The 15,589-nt window shown below is 33.8% G+C and overlaps 1 protein-coding gene across 10 annotated transcripts in view; it reads left to right on the top strand.

Moving 5' to 3' along the window:
• Positions 1–13,428, top strand: part of Hltf (helicase like transcription factor) — a 92,115-nt gene extending 78,687 nt beyond the window's left edge. For 4 of the 10 annotated variants that reach the window (XM_087186316.1, XM_087186319.1, XM_087186318.1 and 1 more), the window contains exons 19-25: positions 2,068–2,192; positions 2,666–2,856; positions 3,899–4,024; positions 4,481–4,593; positions 5,046–5,226; positions 8,151–8,231; positions 11,076–13,428. In XM_087186316.1, the coding sequence (XP_087042442.1) occupies positions 2,068–2,192; positions 2,666–2,856; positions 3,899–4,024; positions 4,481–4,593; positions 5,046–5,226; positions 8,151–8,231; positions 11,076–11,228 (970 nt within the window). In that variant the 3' untranslated portion in view covers positions 11,229–13,428. The remainder of the gene's footprint in view (positions 1–2,067; positions 2,193–2,665; positions 2,857–3,898; positions 4,025–4,480; positions 4,594–5,045; positions 5,227–8,150; positions 8,232–11,075) is intronic. The other 6 variants (XM_087186322.1, XM_087186320.1, XM_087186321.1 and 3 more) reach the window with 3 other exon arrangements.
• The last annotated feature ends 2,161 nt before the right edge of the window (positions 13,429–15,589 follow it).

Genomic DNA, 15,589 nt, shown 5'->3' with positions numbered 1-15,589 from the left:
CCATAAGTTGTGAGCCAGGGAGAGAGTCCAGATGATTTTGTTAATTTTTCTGCATTGTCCATTTCTCCAACTTCTCTGCAGCTTCTCATATTCCTGTCAGTTCCTTCCCAGTAATTCCCAGTGATTCTCTCTCTCCTCTTTCTCCTCACTCCTCTCTCTCCCCCCTCTCACTCCCTCTCCTCTCTCTCTCCCTCACTCTCCTCTCTCCTCTCTCCCCTCTCTCCTTTCTCCCTGTTTCGTCTCTCCCTCTCTGCTCTCACCTCTCTGGAGCCTCTTTTCTAAGTGCATTAATCTCATTCATGAGGGCTTGGATATGGTTTCAGTTTGTTTCCTAAGGGTTCTTATGTTGAAGCTTGGAACTCAATGTGGCAATATGAGAGGTGGTAGAACCTTCACAAAGAGGGGTTTTGCAGAGAGATAATTTGGTAATTATGGATATTGCCCTCCAAAGGGGTTAATGTTTGTTTCTTGGGGTTACTTAGTCCCCACAAGAATGGGTTGTTATAAAAAGAGCAAGGCTATTCCTGAAGCTTTGGTTTCCTGTTTGCCTGTTTTGATTCCTCTCTCTGGCACATGTCCCTACCATGATGCAATCTACCATTTCTGATGCAGCCAGGTGGGCCCTCATCAGCAACCAAATACATAGGGCTTCCTAATCTTGAATTTTTTAGTTTGTGACTTAAACCTCTTTTCTGTATAATTACCCAGCTTTCAGGTATTTTGTTACTGCACTAGAAAATAGACTAATAAAAGGGCTCTTGCTTTCTGATCTAATCTTTATCCTCAAAGGCCATATCTAATACCATCACATTAGTGATGAGGTTTCTGGCATATGAATTAGGAGGGGGGAATATAAACATTCAAACCGTAACATTCTTGCTATGTGTCAAATTTCTCTCCATTTCCCCCTTCTAGGAATGCATCTTGTATCTAAGGGCTCGCTTTAATAATCCTGGGTAATCTCTTTACCCTAAGACCTTAATCACTTCTGCAAAGACCTTTTTTCCTTATAAGGTAGCATTTATAGTTTCTAGGGGTTAGGACCCAGTATTTGCGGGGGGGGCTATTTTTCAGACAGCTACAGATAGCAAAAGAATACTGAAATAAATTTAATGTGTGTGCACATAGTCTCCCAACCTACAAAGAGATGCAGTGGAACTAGACAAAAGGCACATATATTCTAATCCCCTTTCTACTGCCACAAGTATGTGTGACTTGGGACAAACTACTTGTCTGGCCAGGTCCTCAATTTCATCATCTCCATATTAGACATAGCACTGATATCAAAGGATGATTTGACATTTAATGGGGGGTATATGGAGGACTCCAGTGTTGTGCCTGACATGTGGTAGATCCTTAATAAAAATTAGTTTTCTATAGTAACCTTGTCATATTACAGAAGGAATTCTCACTGAGGACTCAAGAAAACTTGGTTCTATTTCTTGCCGGTTCATTAGCTTGCATCCTTTTGAGCAAATCACACCTTATTTGCTTTTGTGAAGTACAGAAAGGGTTTATCCCAAATAACAAAAGGAGGATCCAGATTCTAGACTTTAGCTCTTAACAGAATAGAAAGTCTGAGACCCCTCTCCTGTATTGTATATGGACATTTTGCATTTCATCTCATTGTATGTTATTGCCTGATTTTATATAAAATGCTTTTTATGTTTCTTTTCAAAAATACAAGTGGCAGCCTAAGAATGGAGCACCAAGATAGCTTCAGGGAGCTTTGGGAATGCTCTTGGGCGGCTCCAGTTGTGTGTGCATCCTAGTTGGAGAGATTTTTAGGCCCAGAGGCTCCTAGAGGCCCCTACACTCTTAAAAGTGTTTGCCTGTGATTTTTTTTATTAGTTCATGTTGGGAATACATGATTGCATTCATCTTAGGGAGTGAGTATATGTGCTTACATCTTGATTCTTTTTATTTCCCTTCCCCTCCTCACCTCCCTCCCTGCCTCTTTAGATCCTCCTTTCCCATCATCATCATCATCATCATCATCATCTGCATTCATTGATAATAGTTGGTATGTGTACATGATGCATCTTAAATTTTTTACCCTCCTCCCAGGTATTTTAATGAAGGAACTGTCCTTGCACACTATGCAGATGTCCTGGGTCTTTTGCTTAGATTGCGGCAGATTTGTTGTCATACTCACCTTCTTACAAATGCAGTGTCATCCAGTGGTCCTTCAGGTAAAGAAATATGATTGGTTCATACTATTACATTTTTTAGAGATATTTAAATCTGAATGAGATATTTTTATAGGGCCTAAACTTGATTTGTGGTTTTGTTTTGTGAAATGGACATTAATGTTTTAGTGAACCAAAATAGTAAATCTATACAAACATTTTTTACCAGTGAAATAGAATTCTGAGTTCTTTTCAGGATTTTCAGTGATACATACACTTAGATGAAAGTTTCACTTTGGATCTGCCTTTTCTTCTGTGCCAGTGTGGGCAGACCATATTATAATGATGCCTCTGTATAAATTAGGTAAGTTGGCTTATTGTCTTCTGAATTTTTCTTAAAATTTCAAATTCAGCCTGTTATGACAGAAAAAGATGAAAGAGTACCTATACGGAACTGGCAAGCAGAACATTTCCTTATGTAAAATAGATTAAATTGTCTAGTGATTACAAATTTTGCTCTGAAATTAATTTTCTAGCCTTTTCTCCAGGAAATGATACACCTGAAGAACTGAGAAAGATGTTAATAAAGAAGATGAAATTAATTCTGAGCTCTGGTTCAGATGAAGAATGTGCAATTTGCCTGGATTCTTTAACAGTTCCTGTGATAACACATTGTGCACATGTATTTTGTAAACCTTGTATTTGCCAAGTCATTCAGAATGAGCAGGTTAGTTTTTTGCTTAGTGTAGGCTTGGTATTTGGTGGAAGCACCTTTCTTTAGTGTAAATGAAAACACAAGTCTAAGAGAGTGTTAGTTTAAGTCTTGGATTTAATAATGACCTTTTATGGTTAATTATTCCAATAATAGGTGATATGTCTCTTAATTAAGTTCTTTTAACATAGAAAGTCATTACTTTGGAGGCATTGTCTTACAGTCAGTAATCCTAGTTTAACGAACTGTTTAGATCATTGCTGTCCAATACATACAATAGAGTAATGTGAGACACAAAAGTAAAGTTTTCTAATAACTGTGTTTTACAAAGTAAAGGAAACATGAAATTAATTTTTATCATACATTTAATTTAGGCCAGTATATCCAAAATAAAAATATTAATGTAATATGTTACACTTTCTAAATTATTTTTAAAATAAGTCTTCAAAATCTGGTAGTATTGTATTCTTGACTTGACCACACTTCAAAGACTTGACACGTGGCTATTTGCTATTATTTTGGATAAAGTAGGTCTGGATTCTTTTATGTGGTAAAATATTTTGAGGTTTAAGCAGTCTTCAGTTAGTGCAAAAGCTTTTCTTAGCATTTTAAATTGATACATGTAGAAAAATGAACAAATTATAATTGTACAGTTTACTGAACTATAATGTGAACATGTAAGCTATTTATTCAGGTCTCCTTTTATCTTCTTCTAATCATTAGCCCTCTCCCTCCATGAAGTCCTCCCATAGTCTCCGTTGTACTAATTTCTAACATAGTTTTAGTTTCAGAATCTTTTTTATTGTAATGGTGTTTGGTATCTAGGTTATTTAAGATGTAATCTCATTTTACTAGTGTAGGTACAACAGATGTTGCTTTGAATTAACCTGATAGGATTTAGCCAGATCTGATAGCTTTATAAGCTATAATAAGCTTTATAAACTATTAGCTTAAGTCATTGAGAAGGATATTTTTTCTGAAGAACAGTTTCATGTAGTGTGCTGTATTTCTTTTATTCTGAGTAAGTATGGCTCATACTTTCCTTTTTCTAATATAGCCACATGCTAAATGCCCTTTATGCAGAAATGATATTCATGGAGACAATTTACTAGAATGTCCTCCAGAAGAAATGACATGTGACAATGAAAAAAAGTCTAATATGGAATGGACATCCAGTTCAAAGGTAAAGTACATTTGAAAACATTTATATATTTGCTTTATATTTATATAAGGAAATATACACCATATAACAGTAGTAATTCTACTTTTAATCTCATCGTTTGAATATAATCTTGGTGACTACTGGCTTTTTTAAGTGGTAAATTTGTGAGCAAAAAGAAAGGGGTTGAGATTATTACAATATTCTTTCAGTGTTTATATTTTTTAAATTAGTCTTTCACTTTTGCCTTTTAGTTAAAAAAAATGCCAAGACCTTTCTGTTAAAAATTTTGGGATTTGATTAGTTATGTCAAATGCTGCAGTTATATCAGCAAGTTATGTGGATATATGGAGATACTGCTATAAACCACATTAATATATACAATTATTACATGTTAATTTGATACATTTTAAAAAATAACATTGCACTTATTTTCCCAGTTGAAAAATGGAATTTAATGAGTATCTTAATTTTTTTCAGATTAATGCTCTTATGCATGCTTTGATTGACTTAAGAAAGAAGAATCCCAACATAAAGAGTTTAGTGGTTTCTCAATTTACAGCATTCCTATCTTTAATAGAAACACCACTTAAGTGAGTTCAACAGTAATTTTCACTCTGAGTAAAGGGTTTTATATATGTGTATTGCTTTTTTTATACTAAAAAAACCTGTTTTACCAGTTTTAGTCATTTCATCCTTCTAAAATGATTTTCAGAGTCAGAGAATATTTCCTGGCAGCATAGAATTTTAAAGATAAGCCCTGAACTTATTAGAAAAATGTAGACTGCATATTAGTTAAAAAAAAAATAGACTGCATATTAGAAAAAAGTGGCTGGCATATTAGTAAGTGCTTAGGAAACATTTGTTAAAGTAAATTAGTGAACTCTGGGGGTATAGCTCAAACTTGTCTAGTACATGCAGGGCCTGGGAGTCATAAAGATAAATAAAGAACCATAAAGATAAATAAGTAAATTAGTGAAAGAATTTATTCCTATTTACCACTTTTTTGTACTCTACTAAATGTTTCTCATCTCTTCCTCATTAGAGCCTCTGGATTTGTGTTTACTCGTTTGGATGGTTCTATGGCCCAAAAAAAGAGAGTTGAATCAATTCAGTGTTTTCAAAACACTGAAACAGGATCTCCAACTATAATGCTCCTGTCCTTAAAAGCAGGTGGAGTTGGTTTGAATCTTTGTGCAGCTTCTCGAGTGTTTTTAATGGATCCAGTAAGTAGTTTTATAAACTTTTCAAAGTGTTATTACTTCATCCAAAAAGTAAAAGACAAAAACTGGTAAATACCTTCATAGTTATAATTGGGAAAATTCTTAAGCAAACTTTTGAAATGGCTAATAATTTACTAAATGTTTCTATTGACTATCTCTTAAGGGTTTTACATATGTCACTTTAAATGCTTACAAAATTTTGGGGAGGGATGTAACATGATTGTCTCTATTTTACAGATGAGGAAACTAAAGCACAGAAAAGTAAATAATTTGCCCAACATTGCACCACCTCATAATAGCAAAACCAGATGGAAGTATCTTTCTTACATACTATTATGCTATGCTATTCTACTTCTCTTGTGTATACAGAGTAAATCTCTACTGACTATAATCCTTTAAGATAATGGTTCGTTTAGCCAACAGATAATGAGAGATCCTGCCTTATCAGGATGTGGTACAGGCATTGGGAAACTGACTATGAATAAGGTAGACCAGATGGCTACGCTCATGGTCCTAGTGGTCTCAAGCCTAAGAATTAGGTCAAATGCAATTTTAAACCTCTCTGCTCAGAGATTTAGGAGTTCTTAGATGAGACTCTGGAAGATACATTTTAAACATTTCATATAGATATATACACATAGGTATATGATACAGGTATTACAGATAGTTCAAGTCCAAGACCACAGTTTGAGACACTACCATTAATGAAATGTTCTGGATAAAGTTCAGGGCCTAATACAGTGCAGTTACTTGTGGTTGTGCAATACAAGTCTAGAGGTAGAATGGAAACTAAAATTCACTCAAGTTTACTCACCCAGCAGTGTGACCTGAATTTGCATCCACATAGGAGCATATTTTTCTGGACTCATAATGGGGCTGTTCGAGTTGTAAAGATTCTGAACTAATTTAATTTCTAATATATACTGAGTACACTTTGGGCTGGAGGCAATCCTGTGCTATTGCTATGTATTCATAGATTTAAGATTTGTGATTTTAGCTTGTGGCTTGAAACTCAGAAGATTCATAAGGTGGAAGTTTCTCTTCCTCTTAGGATAACCTTCTCAATATGATTAAAATGAGTCATATCTTAAGTTTTCAAGGTTGCTTGTTATGGATGGCAACAATCTGTATTTGCCTTAGTGCTATGGATGATGTTTTAAATCTTAGTTTTGTGGCTATTATTTTTTAAAACTATTTAATTGTACAGTGTTTCATATTGACCCAGTGATAGACCTATAAGTTGACTTTTAGAACAAATTCCCAAATTATTGTTCTTTCTCTTGCTGATCATCTTAGTACTAGAGAAAGAAGAGGCTGATATATCAAAGTAGAATAATGATTTGAGCAGAGACTTACTATTTAGCAGATTAGATAGGTAAAACACTGTCAGAATGTTTTAGCAGTTTTATAGTTGTCTCATTGAACATGTAAAGCTTTATAGTGTTGTTTTTAACTCCAAAAGTCAGAAAAAAAATGCTCATGACAATTTTTTCCCTTTTCCTGGAGCACTATTTGAGGTGGTATTTTGATGTCCATTATGTGCTTCTGATGAATCTAATTGCTTCCTTAATCACTAACGTGAGAATGGAAACTATGAGTTGTATGTTATCTTGAGCTAAATTGGCTTTCTGGTAGTCATACTAGACATATATTGCCAGATGATTAGGTTGCTGGATAAAATACAGGCAACAAGGTAAAATACTTGCCTTGGCCTCTTATTATTAGTATAACAATTTAAAATGTGTCTGTAGAGCTGGGGATTTAGCTCAGTGGTTTTGCCGCCTGCGCAAGCGCAAGGATCCAAGTTCGATCTTCAGTACCAAAAAAAAAAAAAGAATTATCCCATAGTTTAATATGTAAAATTTAATGATCTTTATCCTGACTGATAGTATTTAAAAACCATTTACCTAGTTTTTTCTAAAGAACTCTGTCTTTTGGTTATTCATTCCCCCCACTTCCTTCATTTTTTTTGGTGGTGCTAGGGATCAGATGTAGGGCTTTGCACTTAGCTACATCCCCTGCCCATTTTAAATTTTTTATTTTGAGACAGGGTCTTGCTAAGTTGTTCAGGGCTGTGATTCTCTTGCCTCATCCTGATAGTGTTGAGATTACAGGTTCATTACATCATCATTTTATTCTTCAGTTTAAGACAATCCCCATGACTAGCAAATACTACTTTGGTGCTCAGTTTTGAAGTCAGAGCTGATTTCAAATGCATGTACAGAAAATTGCATCAACAAAGTATTAAACTGTTTTTAGGACTTTAAACAACTTAAAAACTTTTTATACTTTTATGAATGGAAGAAAGTGAAAGAAGAGGCAAAGACCAGTAAAACAGAGGGAATATTTTTCATAAATGTGCCCACAGATTGCTTCACTTTTCTATTGTAAGTGAAATAATCTGAGAATGTGTAAATTTCTTTTCCTATGTTAAATATACATAGATCCACTTTAAAATGAAATGGTCAAAACCCAGATGTTTATATTAGGTGCTGACACATATGTCAGGTTCTCTGTCAGGTACAGTTTGAGCATCCCTAATTTGAAAGTTTGATGTGTTCTGAAATTTAAATCTTTTTGAGTACTGACATGACACACCAAAATTTTTGGAGCTTTTTAAATTTCAGATTTTTGAATCTGGGATGTTCATCAGTAAAGGCTATGCAAATAATATGAAATCTGAAGAATTGTGAAATCTGAAATACTTCTGGTATCATGAATTTTGGATAAGGGATAATCAACCAGTATTAGAGTGAAATGACATGGGAGAATGCCTGTTGTCACAGTGATTTAGGGAGGTGAATTTGTTCCCCTAGTACATTTGTAATGTCAAGTATCTGAATTCAGTCAGACACAGATGAATGGATAATACTGAAATGAAAGGACTGATGCAGAACACTCACACAGCAGGGCTATGTTTTTATTAGGCCTGGAATCCTGCTGCTGAAGATCAGTGCTTTGACAGATGCCATCGACTTGGCCAGAAGCAAGAAGTTATTATCACAAAAGTGAGTTTGGAACCACTTTTTTTTAAGATTAGTATGTTTTTAAAAAATGATACAAGTAATTAAAAAATAATACAAGTAATTATTGTAATGATTTAAGTAGAATTATGGAAAGCAAAATGTAAAAGTGTTCTTTTTTTCACCGTTTATACATTCAAATATATTCTAGAGCCTTTTCTCTCTAGTTACATATGTTCTTATTCATATATACATGTTATTTAAAAATTCATTTTAAAAATAGAAGGACTCATACTTTATTACTCTTTAACATACCTTTTTTCCTTAACTATGTACATTAGAGACTACTATATAAGTACATTTAGATCAGCACTTTCATTGTGGTAAAATGTACACAATGAATTTTACCATTTTAGCAGTTATTTTAAGGGTACAGTTCAGCTGCATTAAGTACACTCACGTTGTGTGTCACCACTGCCACCATCCATCTCCAGAACTTCCGGTCACCTCACCCTGAGACTCTACCCATTGAACCATGACTCTGCTCTCTCCCAGCCCCTGGATGACATTGTTCTGCTTTGTTTCTATGAATTTGACTCCTTTCCAAGTTTATTTAATACCTGCATATAGATACATCATAAATTATTTAACCAGTACAATTTTTTGTTAAAAGCAATGCGTTAATAAGCATTATTGTACATGCATTTTTGTACACATTTCTTCATGATGGATTAAGAAAGCTAGAATTCTGGATTTAGATATTTTTTATTAGATAACTATCAAGTTCCTTTCAAAATTGGCTTTGTAATGTGACACTGATATAAATTAATGCTTCTATGATTTAAAAAATACCCTCCTAATTTGCATTTACTTACCTTAAACTTATTTCACATGCCTGTTATTCATTAAAATTTTTTGGTAAATTTCATATGAGTTGCCTGTTTTCGTAGTTACATTACAAATACTGTTTTATAGCATAAAGGACTCATTTATACATTCTGATTTTAAATCATTTCTTATGAATTTGGAGATGGTTTATTCCAGGAACTTGCTTGGGTTTAAAAACTTCAGGGGCTTTTTATCATGAAAAAGCTTTAAAATTTTTATGATTGAAAATGTGCCCTCCCTCCTTTGTTAATAGTTCCTAGGTTTTAAAGTCTTACTAATGATGGGAGGCTTTATCTTCAGATCTTGAAAACTTTTCTCCTGTATTTACTTATGATTCTTTTAGATTTTGTGTTTTGTGAAATGCATTTAAATTTATTATTTTTCCAAATGAACCATTTGTTCTGTCATTTCTTTTAAAGTTTTCCTTTTTTTCTACTAATATGAAATGTATATATTAATCTCTTTCTAGATTGTTCTGTTCTTTTGATTTCTTCCTATCTTCAGGACAATTTTATAACAACTACGGTTTTATAAAGTATGCTTTCATATGTAGTAGGGTAAAGTGTTCTCATTACTCTTCATTTTAAAAATTATATTTGTCATTGTTTACTTCTCTTGGACTTTTGGTCTAGGCCAGTGGTGGCAAACTTATGGCACATGTGCCGCAGCTGGCTGTTTATTATCATTGAAAGCTCTAAAAGGTTCACCATCACTGGTAGACTATCAAATCCCATTTAAGAAATATTATTTAATCCCAGCACTCTGAGAGGCCAAGGCAAGAGGAACATAAGTTCAAGCCCAGCCTGGGCAACTTAGCAAGACACTGTCTCCAAACTTTGAAAAATTAAAGAAGTTTTAAAAAGGGCTGAGGATGTACCTCAGCATGAAGGCCTTGGATTCAATCTCAAGTTTCCCCCTCCCAAAAAGAAAAAGAAAAAAATGTGAATTGGGATTTATTGAATTTGATTCCTTTGAGAATTTTCTTTAGAAATAAGGAATGTTTTCTCATTCAAGACCATAAACAGTTTCTCTCTCCATTTATTTAGATCTCTTATGTTTTTACTTTACTTACTTTTTTTTGAGATAGAGTCTCGCTTTGAACTCACTATTGTAACCCAGGCTAGCCTCCAACTCTCAGCAATCATCCTGTGTCAGCCTCTAGAGTGTTGGGATTATAGGCATGAGCCACCACACCCAGCTTACATATTTTAATGGAGTTTTATAATACAATTTATTTTGTTATCACAATAACTGGGATTCTTATACAGTATTAAATAGTAGTAATAACAGTTATAGTCTTGGCTTACTCCTCTTTTTGTTGGGCTTCTATTGTTTCACATTAAACATGTCTTTCTTAATAAGGTTGAGGATGTATCTTTTATTCCCAGGTTGAAGGTTTTTTAAATCAAACTTTATGAAAATTTATGTTGAATTTGATTAAATACATTTCAGGAATCTGTAGAGATTGTCACATATTTTGGTTTCTCTCTAATATTATGACTCATACTAGATAAAGACTCACTGTCGTATTTCCAGAAAATTTTCATTTGCCATGTAATACTAAATTCATTTTGCTATTATTCTAGTTACAGAATTTCTCATATAGTTTTTTTGGGGGGGCTCTGGTCTGGTGATAGGGTTATAAATGTAACTTCTCTCCTCCCAGCCATTTTCTATAAGGAAAAACCTCTTGGGTGATGAAGGAAAGCAGTGTTTAGCTCTAGTATTATAATCTCATGTTCTAAATATTCTCATTGCACTTTGAGAAAGAAGAGGAGCTAACAGCTTCTTATAAATTGTTATTGCACATTTTTGAAAGCTGAAATAAGCTTCTAAGACTACAAATATCCTTAATTTTATTTTTTCTGCTTATGTGAGCAGTATTAGCATATTTTATCCTTCATGATTCGCAATAGTTCATTTTTTAGTAGGCTTTAAGATTTTAAATATTGTTACCTAAAAAACTAAAAAATACCAATTTTATCTTTTTTCTTTTTAAAGTTCATTGTGAAGGATTCTGTTGAAGAAAATATGCTGAAAATACAAAATACGAAAAGAGAACTTGCAGCTGGAGCTTTTGGAACTAAAAAGACAAACGCTAATGAAATGAAACAAGCTAAAATTAATGAAATCAAAACTTTAATTGATTTATAATATGTGGGATTTTAGTAAGGTCAGTTCTATCAGATACGTAAGTGTTGGAAATGAGAAAAGATTTAAGAATGAGATCTAGAATGTCTTCCATGAGGAGCATACTGTTTTACATTAGTAAACAGGTATTACTGACACTTAATGTCTTTTATATAATGGATGTATTTTCAGTGATATTTCAAATAGCAATAAGTTCTGTTATATATTGTGGCCTAAAATAATTTTTTTGAGATAAAAAGTGACTTTCTTATTCAACTTTTCATAGAGAACTCTGTGCTGAGTTTTTTTTCATATATCTTCTAAGTACTCAGCTTTTTCCTGTTCCAAATAAGGTCAGATCTTTTATTCTTTGACCAATGGAGACTTTTCTATGTAGGATACATTTGGCTTTTCAACAAAGCCTCTGATTTGTGATGCAGTGGGTTCATAATCCTTGTAAAGGATGGATACACACACACACACACACACACACACACACATGATTTTATTGGACTTTCAAAACTTACTTGCATTATTAAGAGACCAAATTCTAGGTTAACAAATTAGTTGGAATTTTTCTTTTAAACAACTTCAGATATAATTTATATATGTAACTTTTTTTTTCTCCAGTACTGGGGATAGAACCCAGGGCCTTAGCACTGAGCCCTGCTGCTGTATTTTGAGACAGCGTCTTGCAAAAATCACTAAGTTGCCCAGGATGGACTTGAATTTGTGATCCTTCTATTTTAGCCTCCTGGAGTGCTAGAATTATAAACATGTGCCACCACACCCAGCTCATATATGGAACTTGAAAGTTTAGGTTTTGAAAAATTAGGGACCATGTTAGAGCACTATTTTCTCCATTTTAATCAAGTGGTACTGCATTCATTGTTTAAATGTAACTTGATACAAACAGGGTGTAAATGTAGTCTGCAGGGGTAAGAGGAACCAATTCTACCTAATTTAATTTGAATATTTAAATTATGGAATTTAAATAGATATTTCTATAAATAGACTTTTTATTTATGTAGCTTTTTTTGGAAATAACTTTATAAATTTTTATAATTCAGAAGACTTCTGTATGTGAAAGGCGTGATATCTGGATGGAAGTTGGGCTGGATGACCTCCAAAGTCGTTTCAACTCTTAAAGACATCTTAATCCCGAATGTAAAAATTTCTTTGTTATGTGTGTTTGAAATCAGAATTTAATTTTGTAATTTAAGTAATTCATTCTTGCATTTTTGTTGTTGTCATAATCAAATTCATAGTAGTTGCCACAGAATTCTAGATGACTCTGAGTCATATTTAAAAGAAGCTAGAATTTTAGCAGTTGTGTTAGGTAGTCCACGGTTTTATTTCCTTAAATTTTTTTAATCCAAAGAGATTACTGTAATAAGGGATGCTTCGTACTTGATACAGAGTAACACCTAAAATTTTACTTATAGTGTCAGAAGTGACTTGAAAGATAATAGAGGCAACATTGTGTTATAGGGCACATATGTAATCTGTCAGATGTCACCAGCTAAGTCCTCTCTCTCTCCTCCCTGGGTCCTGTCTCTTGCTCCAAGGAAACAAATTAGCCTTCAAAAATCTTGTCTCTTTTTTCTCAGAGGTAACAGAAAGTAGAGGACTCATTTTCATTAACATCAAGAAAGACCTTTCTGCAGGGATGAGAATGAATTAACTTGGGGCTGGTCAGCTACCATTAGGAGCCCTAGGGAAATATTTTACCTTGTAGGTCTAGTATTACAAAAAAAAAATCAGGTTGATCAGAATCTCATTAAACGTGTAATACGGTTTCTCAGTATACCAGTATTTCAGTGAGATTATGGATAAACAGAATTTTTTGAAAAAATAAAAAAAACCAATAGTCTATTCTTCATGATTACAGAAGCAGAGCCATTCACTTCAGCTATAAAGATGAAGCATCTTGCTTCTTTACCCAAATACATAAGAGTTATGCTTTTAAACATGTAAGTTTGGCAAGTCATTTAAAAATGTTGTTTTGTACAGTCCTTTTAAGTGGTGTTAAAAAAATTCATCCCAATATATAAACTACTGCAATGAAAACTATGCTATGCTGTTAATTCACTTTTATTATTATATAGAATAATAGCTCTAGAAATATATTGAAAGCATTGTATTCCCACTTGTGGTTCAAACTAAATTTTGTGGTTTAAACTGGATTGTGTCTTAAATTTAAAATAAATGTTTCAAAAATTGATTACCTTCTTCAGTGCCATAATTTGACTATTTCCTCTTTAAATGGAATAAATTTTATTAATTTCTATGAAGTTGTTTATATTACATAGTATTTTACCTGACTGCACATAAAAAGTACTGTAATATATTCATATTACCACCTTTTATTTTGCTCAATTTAACTGGTTGAAACTTTTTAACCGGGGATTGAACTCAAGACCTTGTGCTTGCAAGCCAGGTGTGGCACCACTGAACTAAATCCCTGGCCCTGGTTGCAACTTCTTGTTCAGAAATGAGTGAATATTTAAGGTTCATTTTAAATGCCTTGATCTATAACATTGGTCCCAAATAATTTCCTCAGATGTAAGAAAAAAAAGGATAATACATATACAAATAGTAATTTCAATCACTGTAGATTTTCCCTGAAAATTTTAACTCTAAATTGGAAATGAAAATATCCTGTGTAGTTTATTACCTGTGAATACTAATGAAATTATCCTAGGCCGCCAAAACTTTTATGTAGGGATATGTCAAAGACATTGGTGTATTTTTTTCCTTAAGTACTTGCCAAAGTTCTTCATTAGCCTTTCGATGAGATTCATAAACATTAGGACAGATTTGAGGTTTGGCTCATAATAACTTAATAGCTTTTTAATACATTAACTTTATAATTACAGTATTTGCAAAAGTTTCAGTGAGGAAACAACAGGTGGAAGGGGAATTAAGACCAATATTCACCTTATGCATGAATTAGACCTTGATCAAGCATGGAGCTGATCCCCAAAGGAAAGAAATGGATTTGGCCTTTGAGTGAGCAAGTTTGTCTTATGGCCAAAGTCTGTTGTACCTACTACTGTTCACAAAGGGATTTTAAAAAGGGTATATTGATAGCCTCCACTAATGTATGTTTTATAATTTGAGCTACTACCTTTTTATACATCTGAGTAACTAACCCCTTGTCATTTTGGGCTTCCCAGAAGAGATTTTGCAGTGTAGCTGTACAGCTTTGTGTGGAAATGTTAATACTTTGTGTTAATGAAGACAGGTCCTTGAAAGTTGAGAGAAAGAAAATGTTAGGCTAGTTCAGTGATTTCCCAGCCACATTACTTGACACATCTTTATGCACATTACAGACTATTTTTCTCTGGTGAACTTGTCATTATTTCTGATTGTTTTTTTCCAGTACCTGGAATCAAACTCAGGACCTTGCACTTGCCAGGCAGGTGTGGCGCCACTGAGCTATATCCCTGAACCTGTTATTTCTGATTCTAAAAGTTAATAGCTTTGGCTAAACTGAGAACTTCATTTCGTGCTTTGTAAAAAAAATATATAATAAATACAACACAAACTGACACAGTATTTATCCCCATTTCTTAAAAAAGTAAAAAAACTTTGTCATTTCTAACATACTTTATTTGGATTATATATTACATGGCCACAAGAGTGAGGTGGCATTCTTCATCTGAAGACTAGGTTTCTTTTCATCTCAACCAGGAGCTCAGAAACCAAAAGCCAGGAGCTTCTGACTAGCTAAAAATATCTAGAGGTCTTTGTAGCCACAGCACCAGCACATGGAAGCACTTAATCTTTGGTAAATGTTTCATGAACTTGAAGATGTTGGTAACTATTCTCTACTAGTCCAGAAGTCATTTATCATTTTACAATTTTAGGTAAATCTGCAGGTTCTTGAGCTCTTGTACCCACCTTCCCAGGTGGCCCTCAGTCATTCCTGTCTCCAGATACTCAAACCCCAGGGATTCATTCAGCCATACTGAATAGAAATGACCCAGGTAGCCAATAGGACATTGTCAAAATGAAGGAGTATGACAGAAGGCTAGGTCACAAAACCCACTGGAGCATTTGCTAACATTAAAGGTTTTTGTTATATTTGACTCTTATTCAGTAGAATTATTTCTGATTACTCAGTTTCAAAGGATCATTTTGGGACCCATCCTTCCTTACCTTGCCATCCCTTACAGCCTAGGATTTACGCTTTTATTCTGGATAAAAACAGTAGAAGGAATTGAGTCTAGTGCTGATTCTGGCAGTTCTTAAAGATTACTGCGTATGTTCAGGGATGGACAGTGAGCTTGATGCTTTTAACATCACCATATGCTGACGACTTGTGTGCCCACTGGGGATATAATTCAAGTGACACTAGATAGATTTGATCTCACTTTTCT

Source organism: Heterocephalus glaber, unplaced genomic scaffold (genome assembly GCF_053883595.1).
Source record: "Heterocephalus glaber isolate CG9 unplaced genomic scaffold, H.glaber_assembly_v1.0 deba00001504, whole genome shotgun sequence".
Classification (NCBI taxonomy): Eukaryota; Metazoa; Chordata; class Mammalia; order Rodentia; family Bathyergidae; genus Heterocephalus; species Heterocephalus glaber.
Note: the sequence above shows the minus strand (reverse complement) of the source record. Positions and strands in the feature narration are given on the sequence as shown.